Source organism: Marmota monax, unplaced genomic scaffold (genome assembly GCF_021218885.2).
Source record: "Marmota monax isolate L192 unplaced genomic scaffold, Marmota_monax_Labrador192_F-V1.1 WCK01_AAM20220418_F8-fsc00014, whole genome shotgun sequence".
NCBI lineage: Eukaryota > Metazoa > Chordata > Mammalia > Rodentia > Sciuridae > Marmota > Marmota monax.
In genome coordinates, this window is record NW_026695222.1 from 15,056,373 (window position 1) to 15,078,679 (window position 22,307).

General features: G+C 38.6%; 1 protein-coding gene and 1 long non-coding RNA gene across 2 annotated transcripts; one reads left to right on the forward strand and one right to left on the reverse strand.

The window, feature by feature from the left end:
* Positions 1–3,306: 3,306 nt before the first annotated feature.
* Positions 3,307–22,303, reverse strand: Eif2s2 (eukaryotic translation initiation factor 2 subunit beta). Its single transcript, XM_046433673.2, has 9 exons — positions 22,148–22,303; positions 16,824–17,001; positions 15,214–15,317; positions 11,257–11,392; positions 10,660–10,760; positions 9,300–9,448; positions 6,803–6,859; positions 4,457–4,542; positions 3,307–3,773 (listed from the first exon to the last, which is right to left on the reverse strand). The coding sequence occupies exons 1-9, from the start codon at positions 22,160–22,162 to the stop codon at positions 3,598–3,600; spliced, it is 1,002 nt and encodes a 333-aa protein (XP_046289629.1). The 5' UTR covers positions 22,163–22,303; the 3' UTR covers positions 3,307–3,597.
* Positions 4,733–13,661, forward strand: LOC124085742 (uncharacterized). The gene is made up of 2 exons (XR_006849541.2): positions 4,733–6,707; positions 8,330–13,661. It is a non-coding gene; the product is annotated as an uncharacterized LOC124085742 (long non-coding RNA).
* Positions 22,304–22,307: the final 4 nt, after the last annotated feature.

Genomic DNA, 22,307 nt, shown 5'->3' on the forward strand with positions numbered 1-22,307 from the left:
TGTGTGTGTGTATGTGTGTGTGTAAGCATTCCCTGGGTGCTCTGCTAAGTTCTTTACATATATCACATTATCTTATGTCTCTTCACAACAATCCCCCAGGGATAGATACTTAACCCATGTAATAGGTTGGGAAGTTGAATAATTGTCTAAACTCATGTCACCTGAAGGAGGAGGAAGCATGATATAAATCCCCACTTTCATCATAAGTGACTCTTTGAAATACTGCTCTTGATTTCTGCAACACTCTTTCCTGGTTTTCCACTGTGCAATCCTCGGTGTTCCTCTTATGCCAGCCCTTCTCCACTCACTTTTTCATGGTACACATTTCTCTACCTCCATCTTTTAAATTCCATTCTTCCCCATGGGCACTTGGATGTCCATAAGGACCTCATTGGAGCTCTGCTGTATCCAGCCCATCTTTGCGTTTCTTTATGAATCCCTATTTTGAGGAATGGCACTACTTTCTACCTGTCGCTCATGCCTACATCCTTTGCTCCCTGCTTCCCAACTATTAACTTCTTCCATGATATATCTTGGGTCTAACCTTGTTCACTCCACTGCCCATTCCCTATCTTACTTTTGCAATACTTCTCTATAGTTTCCCCTTCTCTCTAGCTTAGTACCTCCCTTTCCAAAATCTACCTCCTAATCTCAAGCCACATGGAACTATTGAAAAGACTTGTGCTCTTTGGCTTCTGTGCCTCTACACATGATGTTTCCTTGCCCTTAAATGCTTATGTCTTCTCCCCCTGGATAACCCCCATTATCCTTCATAGCTCTGCTCAGAAATCACCTGCTCAACTGCCCCTCCTGGGTACTACTCTCCTCATAGCTAATAGCAGACAATTTACTCTCATTTCCACTAGACTATAAGCTCTGGAGGACAGGGACTGCCCTTTACTATGGGTACTCAGATGACACTTTCGAACATGACACTGAGAGGCAGCACTCCAGAGTGGTTAAGAGCATATTCTAAAGCCCAAATGCCTGGAAGTACATCCTGGCTCCACCATTTACCAGCTGTGACCTTGGGTGAGTGGCTTGACCTGTCCCAATTTTCTCATCTAGAAAAGAGAGATAACATACACCTATTTCAAAGGGTGTCTGTGAAATGTAAATGAGTTAATATAAAGTGCCTAGAACAGAGCCTGGCAAACAGTGAGGATTTCTGTATGTAAGAATAGCTCAGATTCTGGGCCGTAAAATAAATAAATAAATAAAAAACACCTGTCTTGGTACACTTGAAACTGAAAATATTCAAGTATTTAATAATGATTTATTTTTATGTGGTGCTGAGGATCTAACCCAGTACCTGACATGCTAGGCAAGTGCTCTGCCACTGGGCCCTGGCCCCAGCCCCAGCCATCTATAGCTTTTTTGGTACTGTTCTTCTCTTAACGCTGGGTATATATAAGTTAAGCTTGCTCTCAAAGCTTAACTTCATGGTGGGCCAGCAGGTGGGCATTATCTTGTCCACAGGAGGCTGGGACCTGAAGTGTAAAGAGAACCTGGTGGATACCCTTGCAAAGCTTTAAGCTTTTCTGTAGGTGGGGGTGAAGGATATGGAATTAACAGGATTTTCCAAAGAGTAGAACTATGACTTCATGTTTATATGCAGATAAAAATGTGTATCAGCACATTGAAGTTTCCTTAGGAAATTATGAAACCTGTTTATTCTCAAGCTGTTCTTTACCATGGAACCCCTTTTCCTTTTTTGGGCTGCCTAATTAGGAACAGTTCTTAACACTGTTTTTAATATAATTTGAATTGTAAATGATGGTCTGGTCTCAAACATAGCTCTTGATCACAAACCCTCAATTGCCTTTGTTTTCTTCATTTCATGGCAAGGTTCCTTCCAACTGAGCTCAGGGTGTTAAGAAGTAGAAGTAGGCTGATGCTACTGTGTATGAGCAGTCTAGGGCAACCTATCATTTTTGGCATATAGTCAATTCAATTTTAACCAAACAGTATGTCAACTGGAATATCTTAAAGAGGCAGAATCAATCATGAGAATCTGTTTTGAGAATGAAGTTTAAAAACAGAAGTTTAAATCATAACTGTTTATGAACGAACCTGTCACCAAACTCTAACATCCCATACCTTCCCTTAAGAGGTCCCACTAAAGAAATGAACACACATACATACACACAAAAGCAAAGGAGCGCTAATTATACAAGAGGCACTGATCCTTGCTTTATTCACGTAGTAATATCCAACATTGGGAATTGTGTGGGTATAGATACAAAAAAAGGAAAATGGGATCATAAACAATAGTTGGGTTCATCATGGCAGTGATGACAGCTCAACCAGTGTGTGGTTCCCCCAGGACCTACTTGCTTGAGGGAGGGGAGGCCTCCCTCTACCACTACACAGCCAAGGTACTTTGACAACACTTGGCCTATACTTTAAAATTAGGGGTCACAGTGATTTAATACAGCATGGTCGAGACACTCGGGGTCAAGTAACTGCTCCTGGCCACTTAGTAGGAACAGCCTGGCAATAAGAAATCGAGTACTGTGTATGCCTTATCCTTAGCAGATTGGGGCAAGGAAGATCACAGCAGAGACCCATGAGATAGCCTTCTCCCTGTGCATCAACAGAGAAACCCTTCGAGCTAAGTCCTCAGGAGGCAGAACTGGAGGTACCCCATCAGCAGCAGCATATCTTGGTTTCTCATGGTCCCATTTAAAAGTTACTTTATTACAGAAAATAGAAAAGCTTTTGTGGTTGGCCTTCTTGAGACCCAGAACACTAAGTGAGGGATGGAGGGGAGAAGCTTCCTCTAGCACCACCATTTAGACTCAGAAGAGTTCTCTACTGCATATACCACACCACTTCCTTGCCAACACAGATACCCAACTAATGTGCCAGTTACAAGACAGATTTATAGGCCATTAAGGAAGAAAATTCTGAGGGAGGGTACTTAGCACCTTATATTTCCCTCATGTGGTAAAGTTGGAGGAGGACCTAGCAGTGAGGTAGCAGCAACAACCCTCACATAAAGAAAAGAATTGAATTTTACAGTCATTCCCTGGACATTGAAAATAAGCAGTATTTGTCCTAGATCTCATGCTCCAACCACCCTCTCATGGGAAGCCATGTCACGTTAGCCTTGTATCTCCAAAGAAGCTGAGAAGGAAAATGGCTTCCCAGCTGAATGAAGTGCCTTCCAGCATCCAGTTTCTCAGAACAAAGATCCAGAGAGCTCACCAGAGCCCAGGCACAAACTTGTTTTGTCTCTGTTGAATTCACCAAGTACATTTTTTTATAGAAGAGAAAACTGAAGGACAAACCAAATTGAAAGAATCACTGTTATAATAACTTTAATTTATCTTGCATTTTACAGAAGTCTATGAACGATTTTAAAAAAGCACCTCCTTACCCCATCATGTCTGACACTTGTTAAAGTAGGCAATGAGTATGTCAACAGCTTGAGCATCGGCATCCTGCAAGGATTTCAGATCAACCAACCACTCACCAAAGAACTTGGCAGCTTTTCTATCTTGTTTTTAATATAATGGTATATCCACTCTGATGGTAAACCTGTCCAGCCAAATCTCCACAACACACTTTGCAAAATCAGTGGTGATTAGCAAATTAGTTAGCTTTGGCACGGAGCTGTGCTCGCTTGCCCGTGACAGCCTGGAAGCCGGTTTTGATACTAGCAACAGAGCATCGAGAATGACAGGTTTCACACTGTAAGAAATAGAGCCGGGTGTCCTTCTGCAGGATGGTGTCCGGTGATCGGCATGTGTGGCATGTGACATATTCCTCTGCAGGAAAAGCAACACATAGCATTACTGGTAGCCACCCTGAAACAGAGGTTGCTCTCCTCTGCATTTACATTGCATCTACGTTGGACTCAATAAGCCTAGACTCAGACTGCAATTTAATTGTGCACCCAGACAGGGAAGCTTAACTGAATTTCAGCTATTGGGGCAGCAATCAGAAAACACAAGTTGTCTTCTGTAATGTCCTGGCACTAAAACATGGGTTGGGCGATGGGGGGATTCTTTAAAAAAAAAAAAAAAAAGATTCTAAATTCTTCATCCTGGAGCAAAAAAGGATGAAGCTGAGTTTGAAGAGATAAGATGAAGCTGCCTCTTCTTGCTTCCGTCTACACTACAGACCCCATACCTTCCTACATGGAAACAGGCATGCCATAGCAATTTTAAGTAATTAGTAAGGTCACAAAAGCAGGCCAAGCCTAGCCTGAATCGTAGGCAGATTTCGCCTTCAGCTCCAGAATCAACCAGCAGGCTCAATCAGCTGGGCCTTAGGAAATTCAAGTCCTTTTCCCTTGTGCCCCTGTCCAACTTTCCCTTTACAATCCTTTCCCCGCTGGTCTTTTAAAAGACTGCTTTTCCAGGCTCATTACAAACAAAAGGCTCTCCCAAAACACAGCAGCCTGATGAGAAGTTTAGAGTGATGTAATAAAATTAAGTTACACACTTACTTATATATCTTCTCAAGACATTTTCTATTTGTTTCTGTTGGAATCTTCCTTTGATTACAAGTTGGTTATTTCCATCTATAGATCCACTATGAAAAACAAAAATAGCTTTATTATTTTTATTTTTCCCTCAAAGAATCAAATTCTAACATCTTTATATTTCATCAATTTAAAATATATTCAGGGTTAGGGATGTAACTCAGTTGATTTAGCACCTGCCTGCCTGTCATGTGCAAGGTCCTGGGTTTGATCCCCAGCAACACACACATACACACACACACACACACACACACACACACACACACACACACACGCGTGCTCGCGTTTATGTGGTGCTAAGGATCAAACCCAGTGCCTCACACATGGTAGGTGAGTGTTCTACCTCTGAGCCACAACCCCAGCCCTTAAATTTTATTTTTAATCAAGTCATCAAAGCCTGATGACCTACCTATCTTCCCTAACATTAAATCTAATTTTAACCAATTACTTCTGCAGGGACAACAATCAGATTCATAACTAATTTTAATTAATAACTGAATTATTAATTGCATTTATGAGCCCATTCATCAAATAAAGGAAAACAAACTTTTACTGAATGCACAGCACATGCAAAGCAATGTGAGCTATAAATATAAAAATATGAAAAGGATTACATGTATTTTTAAAAATTCTAAGTTGCATGTGGTGGTATCCACCTGTAATCTCAGTTATTCAGGAGGGTGAGTTAGGAGGATCACTTGAGCCCAGGAGTCCAGGGTCAACCTGGACAACATAGTGGGATCTCATTACACAAAAAATATAAATAAAATACAAAATAGGGATGGAGAAGTGGCTCAATGGTTGAGTGCCCCTGAGTTAAGTCCCTGGTACCCTTCTCCCTCCCCAAATTACAAATCAATAAAACAACAATTCAGTTAAAGAGTAAAGTTTATATTTGTTCTGTATTTTATCATAAAACTGACTTTTACAAGAACATTTCCTATGATTCTTCTTTAACTATAAGGGTTTAATATCACACTCCATGAACTATAATCTTTAATTTCTAGGCTATGGTGACTCCAATGGAGGCATATTTTTTTCATGCACTGTTAAAAGAAATAGAATTTTCTCAAACCCTAAGATATTTAACCCAACTACCACAAGTTCACCTCTACAAAAATGCTAATTATTCTGAGTAGAAAAAACACTGTCACACTTTTTTTCTGCTTAAAAATAAACAATGATTGTATTGAATTTTTTAAAAAACTACAATTCTATAACAGAGCTTACTTATCTATCATGGTTAATAAATTAGTTCTTAACCCCACAGCAAGTATAGCAAACTCCACTTGTGATTTTTTTAGAGAGTAAAAGCACAAAACACCTTATTTATCTCTGTGCTGACAGTAAGGCACAGGCAATTAAGCCCTTGAAGAACTCAAGCTCCAGAAACAAGTAAGATCCAAGTTTGCATCTTGACTGTGCCACTAACTAGCCACAGGAACCACCACTTCACTAAATCTGTTTCCAAATCTGAGCACTGGTATTATTTTCTACTTTATAGAAACATTGTAAAGATTGAGATTGTAACCAAAAAGCACTGCACAACAGGTGCTCCACGTGTGTCATCATTATTATAAATGAAGTCTACATTATCTATTTTAAAGGGACATTTGGCTTCCTGAACTTATAGTAATTAAACTCATTGGCCTGGGCTCCATGAGATCCTGGCCTCTTTGAATGGGGATGGACTGGCTCAGTGCCTTCAATAGATGAACCCTACAATCAATACAGTTGATTGTAGGGTTTATCTACTTCCCTGAAATAGCTACTGAACTCAAATCCTTACTTCAATGGTTTCTCCTATGCTACTCATTACCTTACAAACTATTTCTCCAATACCCTGTTGTCAATTTAGAAAAAAAGTTCTGACTCAAGAAAATGGGTTCCTCTGAAATCTAATATGTGCTCCACAAAAAAGACCGAGAGTTCCAATTAGTGACAGGGAAGTCTAAACATGGGAGTACTTGTGCTTTCAGTTTGGTATATCAGTGGGCCTGATCAGATGAGCCAGTCAACTCTGTACCCTGTTTTTTTTTTTTTTAAGCTGTTGATAGACCTTTATTTTATTTATTTATTTATATGTGGTGCTAAGAATTGAATCCAGTGCCTCACACATGCCAGGCAAGTGCGCTACCACTGAGCCCCAGCCAAGCTCTTCCATAGAAATGAAGTGGTTTCACTTCTCTACAGCTCTAAAAGTTCTGGATATCAGGTAAATGTTATTTCTGAGCACATTACATATCTTTTTAAGTAGAGAAGTTCTTATGAAATGTCTGGTAGTACATAAATATGAATACAATTTCTTACCTTGTACCCAATTCTGCCAATAAAAATGCAAGGAGATGTTTGGGCTGACGATGTAATCTAAAAAGAAAATCAAATAAATGAACTGTAGCTTTCATGGAAATCTAAAAAAAACTAAACTTCTAAAAAGCCACCCTGTTCAGAATTTCAATTTGTTATTACTCAGCTTTTAGCTGAATTTCAGGACATAATTCATTTAAACTTTGAAATAAAAATATATACTATATGATAAGACTTTTTTTCAATAGTTCAATACTTATAATAACATTATTATTAACATTATTATTCTATTTCCATAGAAAAACATGGATAGGAACAAGAACTTTTGAGGATAGTATCTTCCTCTGGGAAGGAAGAAGAAAGGAATCAAAATGATACAAAGGCCTTAATTGTAAAACTATCTATCATCTATCTATCTATATCTATCTATTTATTTATTGGTACTGAAGATTGAACTTAAGGGCACTCAACCACTGAGCCACACCCCCAGCCCTACTTTATATTAGAGACAGGGTCTCACTGAGTTGCTCAGCGCTTCATGGTTGCTGAGGTTGGGTCTGAACTCGAAATCCTCCTGTCTCAGCCTCCCGAGCCATAGGGATTAGAGGTGTGCGCCACCGTGCCCAGCTGTAAAACTTCTCTTTGAAGAAGTAAAAAGAAGGGCTGGGGCTGTAGCTCAGTGGTAGAGCACCTACCTCACATGTGTGAGACACTGGGTTTGAACCTCAGCACCACATAAAAATAAAGATATTGTATCCATCTACAACAACAACAAAGAAGCAAAAAGATCTGAAGCAAATGTATCAAAAGGTTAAAATATACCAAACCTAGATGATGGCTATTTAGATGTTTGTTATGCCAATTCCTGTTTCTTGTTTGAAGCTGTTCTTTAAAAATAAAAAGAAACTATATATACATGTAGGCATGTCAGGGTAGCACAATAGCACAAAAACAAACTGCTTAAATATTTACCAATATGAAATATTTGTATCATAAATGTATATATGATACATTTATTCAATGGTGTACCATCCTGCTTTTAGAACAAGATAGGTCTCTTTTTTTCCCTAAAGTACACAGATAACAGGCAGAGCAATGCCACTCACTACTTTCACCTTTTAAATCTATACACTTGGTATCATTTAAATGCGTTTTAAGGGCTGGGGATGTGGCTCAAGCGGTAGCGCGCTCGCCTGCCATGCGTGCGGCCTGGGTTCGATCCTCAGCACCACATACAAACAAAGATGTTGTATCTGCCGAGAACTGAAAAATAAATATTAAAAAAAAAAAAAAAAATCTCTCTCTCTCTCTCTCTCCTCTTTCTTTAAAAAATAAAAATAAAAAATAAATGTGTTTTAATAAGCAGACAAGTAAGGGAATATTTTCCCAAAAGGTAATGGGTGAGAGTTGGTGAAAATATAATAAAACAGATGAACTTCTATGTTGTTAGTGGGAGTACAAATACTTAAAAGCTTGCTGGAATGCATTTGCCAATGCTTGCCATTAAAATATCCATTTTTTTAAATTCAGGAATTCCACTTTGGGAATTTTTGATCTAAGACTCTGTTCTGAACTACTGCAAAAACACATGTCTAAAGATGTCCATGAACATCTTCGTTCCCTGAAGCTTTGCCTCCAACAATATAAATCTGAGAGCAACAATGTCCAACTTAAGAACTATGAGAATATTTTGTGAAGGTATTTAAAACACAGGAATGCTATTTAATGACATAAGCAAAAGTTTTAAAACTACTGGAAAAACCAGGTTAAATCAGTATGATACCAATATATTTAAAGATATGTGCATTAAACTATGGTCATCCATCTCAATGGTGAACTTTGAATGAGTTTTCATTTTCTTTAGAGTGTCTTTATTTTCTAATAAGTATATAGTACTATTGTTTTAACAAAGAAGTCTAAAAAGTAATGCCTGTAAGTAACGAAAACAAGTGGTTATCTTTTTACTGCAGCAAGCATGTATATCTCTTATGTAGAAGAACAATGAAAGGCATTGCTGAGGAGCTCTGAGAAAAACAAGGCCCAAAAATGTCACCTGTGACACTGGCATAGAATGTGATGGTATTAAGAAAGTAGAAATCTCATCTGGCAAAGACCATCCAAGGAAGAGGCATATCATATTGAGCCACTTTTCAGAGCTCACTATTGGCTTGATAGGCCCAGCCCCACCTAACTTTTTACCTCCATAGACTCCTGTCTGAGAACTACATTCAGGCCCCTCACTCCTCATTCCATCTGTTTAGGACCCATTCTCATAGACTAGTATGTATGAATTGACTTCTTTCATCATCACCACAAAAATGAACCCTGAAACCTGATTTGAAACTTGATGGACCTACATTGTGATCCTCCTCAACCTAATCCCTACACCTGTGCATTTTATTTTTTACCTGCAATAAACCCGCAATAAGGATATTTAACATCCTGAAAAATTCACTGAAAATCTGGTATTTGGATGGAGGGTCTCCATTAACCAACTTACAGTTTACAGATATCTGTAAAGTTGACAAAAGAAGTTTTCTTGGTTCCTACTCGGACAACCTGTGGAGGTTTCATAACAAATTTTCTTTTTTCTCCAGCAACCATATCTGGATTCTTTTCCCTCATGATGTTGAACACTCGATTCAGTAGCTATAGGGATAAAGTGGTATTCAAGCACATTCTTAGTAATAGCAGGGGTATAAAGTTCACATTTGAGTCACTGCTTTAATGGAGCATATTTCTTTACTTTTCTTGTGTGTGCACCCTCTGTTTATTGAGATATAACTGATAAATAAAACTGTACATACTCATGGTATACAATGTGATGATTTGATATATATATTGTAAAATGATTACCCTAGTCAAGTTAGTTAAAATATCCATCACCTCACTTACTTTTCCTCTTCCCACTCACCCATGAAAGAACACTTAGAACCTACTCTTAGCAAAATCAAGTTAACATCACAATATGATTAACTAAAGTCATCATGCTTTACATTAGATCTCTAGACATTATTATAATTAAAGGTATTTACCCCTTTGCCAACACCTCTCCATTTCACCCATCCTCCAACCCTGCCAACCACCTTTCTATTATTTCTACGAGTTTGATTTTTTTTAAATTTCACATAAGGGAGATCATGCAGTATGTGTCTTTCTATATCTGACCTATTTCAGTGAGCATATTTCCTCCAAGTTCATCCACATTGTCACAGATGGACATATTTCACTTTTTACTAAATATACACAAACATCACTAAATGTTCTAGAAGCTCCCTGAAGGCAGGAACTCATCACCAACCAGGATCTATCTGTCCCAATAAAGATGGTGAGTGATTCCATTACAGATAGTGATTCTTTCTTGTCCAAAGTAAACGCACACAACTAATTCTGCTATGTTTAAAGAAAAGTATATGATCTGTGGAAGATTCAAGCAACTCCAGACTACCCTGGTTCCAAATTAGTCATTCTGTCACCAATGCCACTCTAATCCTCAGGCTCCATACCTCAGAAGTCCCTGAACACAGATGGGAATAGTGAGTATTACAATGACTGTCACATTCTAGGCAGGCTGCCCACAGGTAGGCATCAGAAAATGCTATGAACTGGCTGTGACCTCTCTGTCTCTGTTTTACCATCAACCTGTATCTCAAGGGCCCTTCCAATTTGAGGATCATTTACCTTGTTTTTCTTTGTGTGCACGGTTTGGTGGAGTCAATCTGGGCACTCTACCACTAAACCACATCCTCAGCCCTTTTTACTTTTACTGAGATTATAGGTGTGCACCACTGTGACCAGCTATCATGTTTTTAAGTTCTAGTGAACAGCTTAGCCCCTTCTTGTAAGAGAATTTGTCTTACCTCCTCATAGGTGTAGTCTCTTTCTGAGCCTGCCCAAGCAGGACCTGTCTGGTTACTGAATGAGATCCCATCATCTTTTTTGCTATCTTCATCTTCTACAGCTACAGATAACAAAGATTGTAAGAATGGGGGTGGATTCTATTATACCAACAGAGGGGGAGGGGGCTTCAAAGACATTTGTGGTCCCTTTCACTAAGGCATTCATTCATGACAGCCGTAAGCATAAAGAGACCAAGGATCACAAACAATCCCCTTTCCCTTAAAGGCAAGGATGTTATGAAATGCATAAGACCCTTAATATATATATTAATGTTAACACATGGTGAAATGTTTCTTGACTTAACAAATACAACGAAATAACTGCTAGAATAATTGCTAGCTATAAATAATTAGAAGGAAAAGAGTTTAATTTTGAAAGCATTTAAGAAACTTCCACATCCATAAAAACCCATCTGATGACTATATGAAAAATTCTCTAAAAACTATAGTATTTAAAAACTGATAAAACTGAACTTTAAAAGAAGTCCCCTAGCCCCAATCAAGGAGATGAAGAGCCAAGCGTCAAGCCTAGAAGAGATGTTGAGTCCCCAATATTACCTTCATCTTTCTCTAATATTTCATCCTCATCTGGGAACTTGACATTCTTCTTTTTCTTCTTTTTATTGCCAAGCATAATATCAAGATCATCCTCTGGTTCAGCTGGCTCTTGAACATCACTTTCAATCTTAAGATCCTAAGAAATTGAGAAAAGTCTCAACATTTTGATACTAGGGCAATAGTTTTTAATTAAAAAGACAGTGGCCTACCATCATTTTAGAGCAAAAACAATCAAATATTCAAAGCTAAAGTTACAGATAAGAAATACCTCTCACAAGTGGGAAAAACTGGCTCAGGGATTATCATTAAAACCATAAATTTCTCAAAATACTTTGTGGGATCTTTTCCCTCCTCTTTTTTATTCTTCAGGCTTGGGAATCTTATTATTCATGTTTCCAAAACAGGCTACTATCAGAACCATCTGGTTCTGATAAAAAATTAAAGAAAATTCTTTAATCTTCTGACAATCTTTAGTGGAAAAGGACTGAGGGTTTTTTTTATAAGTTTCTGACTAAATATGATGCAGTTAGTGGGTAATTCTCCTGCTGAAACCAAATACGTGATGTTTTTCCACAACAATTCTCTAATATCAACTAGACATCCTCCAATTAAATTTTGATACTATCTGGAGTTACTGTCAGACTCCAAAGGTTTAAAGGCTCAGTTTCATAGTTTATCGATTCTCACTCCAGATGGTAGTAACAAGTATCAGGTTCCCAAAGTTACCCACACTGACTTGTCTACAAATTCAGAGGTTCCCACAATGCCTTCCCCAAATTCAATCATTTGCTAAAATGACACACAGAACTCAAAAAAAGTGCTTTATTTACCAGTTTTATTACAAGGGATACAACTTAAAAAAAAAAAAAAGCCAAAGGGAAGCAATCCATAGGGACAAAATGTGGGGAGATGGGAACATGTCAAGGAAGGCATGTCTCTAGGCATGCCACCCTCCCAGCACTTCAATGAGGCCACCAACCTGGAAGTTCTCTGAACTCCATTACTTAAAGTTTCATTAAAAATGTGTAATTTACTAAATCAATGGCCACTGGCAAGCCAAAAGAACTCAATCTCTAGACCGTCCATCCTCAGAAGTGGCAGGGATCAAGGAAAGTTCCAATCCTCTAATCATGGCTTGATCTGCCTGATGACCAGCCCCTATCTCAAGCTATCTAGGGGCCTCCTAGTAATCAGTCTTTTCATTAGCATACGAAAGATATTTATCATTTTGAAGACTGCCAACAGTTAAAAGACAAATATCTCTTTTATTACACCACTTCAGCTTGGCAACAGGCTGGAGAAGTCCTTAATCAGCATTTCTATAGATGACATCACGAAAGAGGGAAAGATAGACCCCCCCACCCACAGGGAATTAGGATCTTATGATGAATGGATGCAGACAAGGTACAGCTTGACCAAGATTAGCTGCTAGAGGTATGGATGTTAAATAGGGCATGTTAGAGATGAATCATAAACACCTCTGGAAAAAAAAAGGGCCTACCTCAGTCTCCAGCCTTTTAATTACTTCCTCTTCTCACCAGCTTACCCAACTCCTATTCCAAGTATACTGTCAACATTAGCCACAATTCTATTTTTTGTGTACCTATACTCTGAACTACTATGACAATGCTATGGTAATTTCAGAAACCTTATCAGCAGAAAAGTTGGAAGAGATGAGTAAACAAAATTCAGACTTGGGATCCCAAATCCAGTTCTGTAATCTGGTGTCACACTAATCAACCCATTGTATTAGCTAGGTATACTAAAACAGGAAACTAGATATTGATCTAGTCTCTAAGATGATAGTAAATGAGAAATGTAGAAATTTGAATTTAAATTAGCACATACTGGCTAGCTTTTAGTCCTATGCTCCTATTGACTTAATCCTAATAATTAGATCTACCTCTAAACTAAGGCCAAGAAACAGTAAGAGGCAGACACAAGCAAAAATTGTTTTTCAGGTGGTTCAAAAGTCCTGGAATGGTCAGAAAATTCAGGTGGGAGCGTAACTTATGACCTCAAAAACATTTCAGCTTCAAGATCGATATCCATGCCTTTCTTGCTTCATGACCAGGATACCTGTAACATCTTCCTAAGGTTATGACTTCAATAACAGAGAAAAAAATGTATCCAAGCACTTACAAGTGGAGCTTATTAGTGACTCTTGAGGACAAAAGCTACTAGAAGTAACAAATATGCCCACTCATGTCCCAAGGGCATTTCATGACTCAAAGAATAAACTGCTTTAACAGCCTATGAAGCATTTTGTCCTTCCATCTGTAATGACCCAGTTTTTATTAAAGTTGGACACATTATTGACGTGAATAACAAAATATAATCCATACAGAACATGAGAGAAAAAAAAAAGAATCAACTAACAAAACTTTGTTAATTTCTGTGGCACATCTCTGATGTTTCATCTTGTTATCAGGATATTAAAACCCAATTTGTTCAGTACAATATGAGCATTTCTCTTTCTCAATTCCCCTGCAGTAATAGAAGGAAATGAGACTCTCCAAACAGGGAGATAAAAAGTCAAATCCAGGTAAAAATCATCTTGTTCTAAAGGATTCTAAATTATCCCTGAACTTGGGGCTGGGGATGTGGCTCAAGCGGTAGCACGCTCGCCTGGCATGCGTGCAGCCCGGGTTCGATCCTCAGCACCACATACAAACAAAGATGTTGTGTCTGCCGAGAACTAAAAAATAAATAAATAAATAAATAAATTATCCCTGAACTAAAATGAATCTGAAAATAGAAAAAAACTTATTACCAACAATGCCTGATTCACTGTAAACACTAATATGCATTTGCTTAATTAACAGCCATCAAAATTAAGACATTATTTCCAAAACTCAATGGATTATGATACAAATATCCGACACATGTGAAATTATTTACTTATATTTGAGCAAATTAACTATTTACTAAAGAAAAGTTTCAGTAGAAGGCACAAAATGGGATTCTTGGTGTGTCTTTATGTGCATACGTGTTCTTACTCTTTTCTCTCTGAATACACACACACACACACATTAAAACTGCTATATGCTGGGGTGTATAAAATAGATGTGTGGGCTCTGCTAAAGTGATTTCTCTAAAAGTTCTTTAAAGTAGTAGTTCTAGGAAGGGAAAGAACAGACATTCAGTTCTTTCCTCATTTATCCACCCTCTTATTCACCTACCTACCCACCTATGTATCTGATTCCTGTTCAAAAAATTTTTCATGTATTTGAACTAGAAACCAATTCAGTAGTGGCAAGACAATCATGAGGTTTCAAGTCCCTACAAAATCAAAGAATTCCACAGAAGTAGCCTCAGTGTTCTGGTTTTCCTACAGGATACACTATCAACAGCTACTAAACACTGAAGCCTGGGAACTATTCTTTACTGCTACCAAAAGTTTAAACAAAAAAAAAACCCCACAGGAATATGTGCTCCATAAGATTTCTCACTTAGATAAATCTCTCTTCATCCAAACAATCGCAGTATGGTTAAAGACAGGGACACTTCATGATCATCTCAATGATACACAATATAATATTAAGACCTAAATTTACATTCCTAGAATAATCTTTAAAATATGTAGTCATGCCAGGTACAGTGGTGTACACCTGTAATTCTAGTAACTTGGAAGGTTGAGGAAGTTTGAGGAGAGCCTCAGCAACTTAGCACAGCTCTAAGGAACTTAGTGAGAGCCTGTCTCAAAGTTTAAAAAAAAAAAAAAAAAGCCTGGGAATATAGTACAGTGGTCAAGTGCCCCTGGGTTAAAATCCCCAGTACCAAAAAAAAAAAAAAAAAAAAAAGTCAGAGATACAAGAAAATGACCTTAACAGTGGTGATTAAGTGCTTAACAACTATAAAGCAAAGCTGCTAAGAGATAAGACAATGGGTGAGAAACAGCCATTTAGCAACCTTTCAAGAGGTCAAATTTTACCTTCAACAAGAAAGCAATACTACCTTTACACCTTCTTCAGCTTCATCAATATCAAATATCTTTTTTGTTTTTTTCTTCTTTTTCTTTTGATTAAAGAAGTTCAAATCATCTAGATCATCGGAAGCATCTATAAAAGACAGATTGAGCATCAAATTAAGAGTTACACATTCCAACTATTAACTAAGTCACCAGAAAAGAGAGATCAGATATATTAATTAGTACAGTAGACCTTCCACAAAAGTAAAGGTTGTGGTACTAAAAAGCACAATGACAGGTCAACTCCAAGCTTTCTAGCAAAGAATCTGGTTAGGGGACATTTTAAGCATATTTATTTAGTAATCTCTGACCATATCATTCTTGTTTCCAAAACAAAGTCACAGCTCTCACACAACTTCCAAGACCCTTCACCTTTATTTCTTCACTTCTACCTAGCCCTGTACCCCACCTTCCACACCTCAACCCCTGCTCCAGGCCTATAGAACTTCTTCCAATTCCTAGTGCAATGTGTGTGTAGTCTCACCTTCAAGCATTCCCATGAGCCCTCTCATATAGCAATTTGTTCCATCTCACCACCTTGATTAGGAGCTACTTCTACCAAGAAGTCTTCTCTAAGCCTGTAACTGGGTTAGGTATTCTCAGGATACTTGGGCATACTGAGGTAATTACTACAAGTTTGCTTTACCTGTCTCCCTTCTAGATACTAAGAGGATAAACCTTGTCCAACTAAATCCCAGTGCCTACCTCAACATTTTATTGAACTAATCAATCATTGAAAGGTCTTATATAAATTACTTCACATTTAATTAAAATAAGGCTGTACAACAAATATGAATATTGATGAAACTATCGTTAATGAGCAAGAATAGGTTCTGTTCAGAAAGTTTTCTATTTGCTCTGCCATTTTGTGTATTTAGGATCCCTCTACTACAAAGTTTTTCAAAGAACTATTTATGAATTCATTTTATCTTATTAAAACAGAAATGATTTACTTTCTAAAGTTGGTTTCAAACATGTACAAGACAGCACAAGGTATTTGCTCAATGATTATCAGTTCTCTCTACTCTAGGAATCTTATATTTGATACAAACTATATTTACTGAATCATTTATTTCTAATAGTCAAATTGTTTCTATGTTAGAGTACTACCATGAGTGAAAAAATAAAGCTAGTACTTAACCCCAAACATTTCAGACTAATTAATATTTTATATGCATTTTCAGATTTGCTAATACAAAAACTGCCTATGGGGGGGGGGGGTGCTGGGGTTGTGGCTCCATGGTAGAGCACTCGCCTTGCATGTGTGAGGCACTGGGTTTGAGCCTCAGCACCACATATAAATTATAAGTTATTGTGTCCATCTACAACGGAAAAAAAATTATTAAAAAAAAAAATATTCAAAAAACACCTATCCTTGATTCTATTCCTTTCTGCTCATACTCAAATACAATCCCATTAAAGCTGGAAAACCAGCTCCAGAAGGATGAAGTGTCATCATCTTTGCACTTGTGAATTCAGTGGGAATTTCCTGCAAAAAACCCATCATGTATCTGGTAAGGCTCAATGAACAGACTGCTAATGGCCTTAACTTTAATGGGCTCCCAGCACAATAGTGACTCTGACATCAACCACTTACCTTTTTTCCTACTGTCTTCTTCATCAGCTTCCACATCTTTATCCTCAGTTGGTTCTGGTTCCACTTCTTTTGTTTCAGAGGGCTGGGTTTCTTCTGTCTGGGCATCCCCTTCCTCATCTAACATAAAGGGCTTCTTCTTCTTCTTTTTCTTCTTACTCATTGTAGGATCAAAAATCATCTGTTTAAAAAACAATAAAGAATAAAAAGAGACCAAGTGATTATTTCTTAATGATGCTTTATCCTCAAAAGGCAAACTCTTAAAAGTAAAAGGTATAAAAAATAAAACTGTCCATCCAACCTTCCTTGTACTACTAAATATGGAGTGCAGGGAGAGGGAGTGTCTGAAACATGTGCACATGCCTTTCAATCTGTAAGGTACCTATCATAAGATAAAGGAACTTCACTTTTAATTTCATAAGCAAATTTGGACATCCTGAATGAATCATGGAATTAAGGGAAGGAACTTTAGCAACAAGCTATGGTTAGACGTCCCTCATTCATAAATGAGAAAATCGATACCTTGGAAAGTTTAGTTCATCTTATTGATAACCTGGAGTGGCTATATGTGGAGGCTAGATCTTGATTTTTTTAAAAATTTATTCTGAAGTCCAGACAAACCTTAAATTTTAAGAAAATCCATCAGCAAATCAGTAAATCTCTGAGAAATTTCCTTAGAAGTTTTTACACTGCTTTTTGTTTGTGGAATACGAAAAATTTGCTTATATTATTTTTATCTAAATGTTCACCATACAGTAAGTAGAAAAGTAATTTCTAACTTGTAGACTGCACTGATTACTTGAAAAGTTATTTTAGATGTAATAGTTTACACACACAGGGCAGGCACCTGACAGAGCAGAAAGAGCAAAGTCTTTAAGTCAAACAGAATTAGATTCAAATCCAAGTATTTTTTCCCCTGAGCTCCTTACCAATCTTTGCCCACTGATCTGCTGTGTTGTAGACTGTGTAGTGATCAGAAACAAATCTGGAGCACAACTGCCTGGATTTAAATCCAGACTCTGGCTCATACCTGTGTCACCTCATGCCTCATGTGTAAAATGGAGATAAGCTGAACTAAAACCAAACCTGACAAGGTTACTGCAAGCATCCAATAAGCAAACATAAAGCCCTTACATTATGATTTATATAATGCTTTACAGTTCACAAAACATGGTATCTGATTCCTATCACTGAAACATCCTCAACTCAGGTGATCTAATTTGCCAGATGTATCATGAAGCTCTCAAAACTTCCCCAAACTGATTATAATTAATTTAATTTTCTTTTTATGTCCCAAGCACATTAAGGAAACTAAGCTATAGTCTATAATAAGGTAGGGTAGCTACTGTCCTCATCTAGTAGAGAAGTATACACAAGGCTTTATGGAAATTTTTATAGTAACATTTCAAAGTTATTCTCTAGAATCCAACTGTGTAAATGAGTAATTCTGAAATGCAGTCAGTTGGAAGAACATTAACTGAGAAACTTAAAGAAGCATTCCTTCCAGGATAGATGAGTCAGGAAAAGGAATCCCCACTATTGACCTATAGTGGACCTTGGGTCATCCTACATGGAATACTGCAATCTGTACAGGGGTAGGTACAGTTCATCATCATTCCTGAAATAGGGAGACTTGGCAAAAGAACAGACAGCACTCCAGACACTATAAATCTGGTTTTGGCAAAGTTTATAATCCATTCATTGCAATTTTTTTTCATGCTTCAGGTTCCCTGGAATATTAACTGCCTTTTAATTATTATTATTCAGCAAGCCAGACAAAAGATAGAAGGGATCCTGAAACCTCCCAGCAGCCTTCTTAGCCCAGGAAAAAATTCTTATTTAGGTCTACAGGTAAACAGACTATGGCCCTATCAAAGGTAATAAACATTTGGGAATCATATGCTGAAATAATTAACATCTCTCTCAATTACTACCTCTGGATACTTAATACTTATGTACTTAACATACTCAATGCCTCATTTCATTCACACAACCCTGCAAAGTAGCTTACAAATAAGGAAACCAGGGATTCTGAAGTAGCAACCAAAGCAGGACTCACCAAAACATAAGGCCATGTCAGTTTTGACTAAGATCATGGTTTAAGGCTTTTATATCTGACTTTCAAATTATTGATTACATTCCAGAGGTTTTGTTTATGAGGCTAGTTTGGGTTTGAGAAGCAAATAGTTACTAAGTCTACAATGAAGCCTTCAAAAGCATAAAATTTCCATTTTCAACTTATCTTTGTTGGGTTGGAGAAGGCAAGAAAAGAGAATACCAGCTAAAATTACCCTGATTACAGCCTGAAGTGCTTCATCAAATTGTCTCCAGCATACCTTACAAAGAAATCAACTTTTTTGTCCATACTACACCCAGAAGGCATGTATATTCTCAAAAGAACTTGCAAAGAAAGGTATTGATCTGAAGTTCCTTTCAGGGCTGAAATGCTAACAGCATTTTTCATCTCCAGGTGACAGGATTCTGGGAAATTTTTATTTCTTGTATTCTTCTGTGTTTTATAAACTTCATTTGCATAACACACATTCTATTTTTAATCAGAAACTTTTTTAAATTTAAAACTTATTTTGGAAAAACACCTTACCATATTGTGAAAACCCAATGTTCTGATACCTTGTGACTAGTGTCTAGTATTAAGCAAGTCTAAGAAGACATTAACAGTGCTTAAAAACAAAAAACTCTATGCTGGGCGTGGCAGTGCACCCCTGTAATCCCAGCAATCTGGGAGGCTGAGGCAGGAGGATTCCAAGTTGAAAGCCAGCCTCAGCAATTTAGTGAAGTCCTAAGCAACTCAGCAAGTTCCTGTCTCAAAATAAAAAGAGCTGGGGATGTGGTTCACTGGTTAAGTACCCCTGGGTTCAATCCCCCGTACCAAAAAAAAAAGATTCTGAGTGCCTGCAAATTAGGGGATTTTTTTTTCCCCTTATCAAGTAACACATTTCTAGGTCATTGCTTTTTCATAGTTCCACTAGGTTAAAAAGGATCATGTTTTGATGATCTTTTTGGCTTAATTACAAGGTTTAAAAAGTAACATGTGCCGTTTATGGCAATTATATTTCAATGAGCCATTTAAAGTAAAAAGAAACTATAGAAAGTTACTGATAGTTTATAAGTCATTTCCAAGTGCACGTTTTCATTTGGTCTTCACAAGTCTGTAAAGCGGTCAGAAAGGACTTTTCTAATAATTATCTTGTTAATAACACTACATGAACCAGAATCTACACCCCATTCTTCAGACCTCTCTTCACCAGTTAACTTCCACCTGACAGAGGTTCTAGGTTCTAGTCCCACTAACTTGGCGCATGACCTAAGGCAAGTTAACCTCCTTGGGCCTACTCTCCTATCTATAAAATGAAGTAGTACTGGTAAGTCTAGGAAGTGCCAAGCTGCATATACTATATCAGCTTCCAAAGTCCACTGCTGGAATGCTGATTCTGCTACCTATGCTGAACAAAATCTTGTTCATCCTTCAGTTATGTATTCAAATTCCACTTCTTTCAAATAACCTGATCTTGGGCTGGGGATGTGGCTCAAGTGGTAGCGCGCTTGCCTAGCATATGTGAGGCACTGGGTTTGATTCTCAGCATCACATAAAAATAAAAAATAAAAATATTGTGAAATCTAAAACTAAAAATTAAATATTAAAAAAAACCTGATCCTATTACAAAAATGATCCTGCCAGCACTCCCAAATTGTTATGTTGATGGGCCTATATCTACTTCTTATGACAATTTCTATCTTTCATTACAGCTATCTTACTATTGTATCTCTTCTACCTTGCATTACAGCTATATCCCTTATGACAGTATGAGTACTTTATCACTGAAACCATACCCACAATTCCCCACAGCACATTGCTCTACATAAGTACTACAGTTGCTAAACATTATGAAAATTTGAAAAAGTAGAAGAAATAAAATAAGTGTGAAACACCACCTCTCAGTAATACAGTAACTGAGAGCCATGTTTACCATGACCTCCAAGCCAGAACCATCTACCTCCTTCAGACTGTTTCTCTAAGCCTGATTCCTATCACCTAGATGAAAGCAGCATTTTGGAATTCTACTCCTGGCTCGGGAGCTGAGAATCTGATCAGTAGGCATTATACAACTGTGAACCTCGGTTTTTCACCTGTAAAATGGGCAGAATAGGACCAATTTTACAGGGTTATCCTGAGACCCAAATGAGAACGAAGTCCCCTCTAGAATTACAAATTTCTTAACTTGAAAGTACTGAATGAACTAGCCACTACCTGTTTTTCAAGTCTTCATTGCTTAACTCTAACCAAACTGGAGAACACTCCACTCTGTGTAAGCACTCTTAACTTGCTATTTGCCTTATCCTATAAATCAAGCCTTCCCACTGCTGGAGAAAATTCTAAGCATCGTTCAGGGTCTACTCAAAAGCCAACACTAGTTTAGAGAACCTCGAATTCTTCCTCATCATCCCTTCCAAGGCCCTCTAGACAGAAAAAAACTACAAATTCTTCATACTTTTTTTTTTTTTTTTGACACGGGGTGTAGTTTTGGTGGGGGCACTCTACCTCCTGTGTTCAGCAATACCGAGTGAGAGCTCTTTTAACACCAATTTCATTTTAAGTCGTTTGATTTTACATGAACTAGCATAAATAGCGGGGGTGGGGTGGGGATTTGAGATCCAAGTACGACTGGAGAAAGGGGCTCAGTCAGCTTCGCAGCCCGGACTTCTCGCTCAGATCGCTATGAGCCCTGTTAAAGGAAGCTCGGGGACATCCGCCCGGAAACTTTCCGAGAAGGCTGCTCACTTTTTGAAGCCGAAGGGTCTTCTCCTCGAATCCTAACTTCCTTACCCTCTCGTCTTTTTAAGAATAACGCTCGAGAGGAAAACAAGGGCGGGATACCTGCCTGGAAAAACTCGACTACAAACTTTTTAACTACAGTGTTCCATCGGAGCCGAGGGAGGCTCCTCGGGGCGCCCAGAGAAGCGAGCTGATCAGTGCCCAGCGGAAACGAGTGAAGGAGTCGCCAGCCCCAATCTAGTTCAGTCGGGGCATCAGTCCCTTCAGGACCGGCGCCCCAACGCGTGCTCTCCACTCCCGGAACGCCGACCCCAGGAAGAAGCCGGCCCCGGCGCTGTGGCTCTGAGGAGAGCCGGGAGCGGCCAAGCATGCGGATCCAGAATCCTCGCCGGCTCCACCGCTCCGGGCTGCCTAGGCCCGGGTGCCCCACATGGCGGCGGCCGGCCGCTAGGCCGCAGGCCCGGTTTCCCCCACTGGGTGGGTAAGGCTTCCTGCCTTATCCTTAGCCCTAGCGCCGGGCTCAGGCGCTCACCTCGTCCCCGGACATGGCTGCGGTTCGAGCGGGCTCGGCACGAACGAGAAGTCAGACGGGTCAGCCCCTGGCCTCGGCGGCAGCGCTGCTCCTACCGACACCTCTCCCAGCACCGCACTAGGCTCTTGCATCAGCGAAAGGGAACGACACCCCGCCCTCC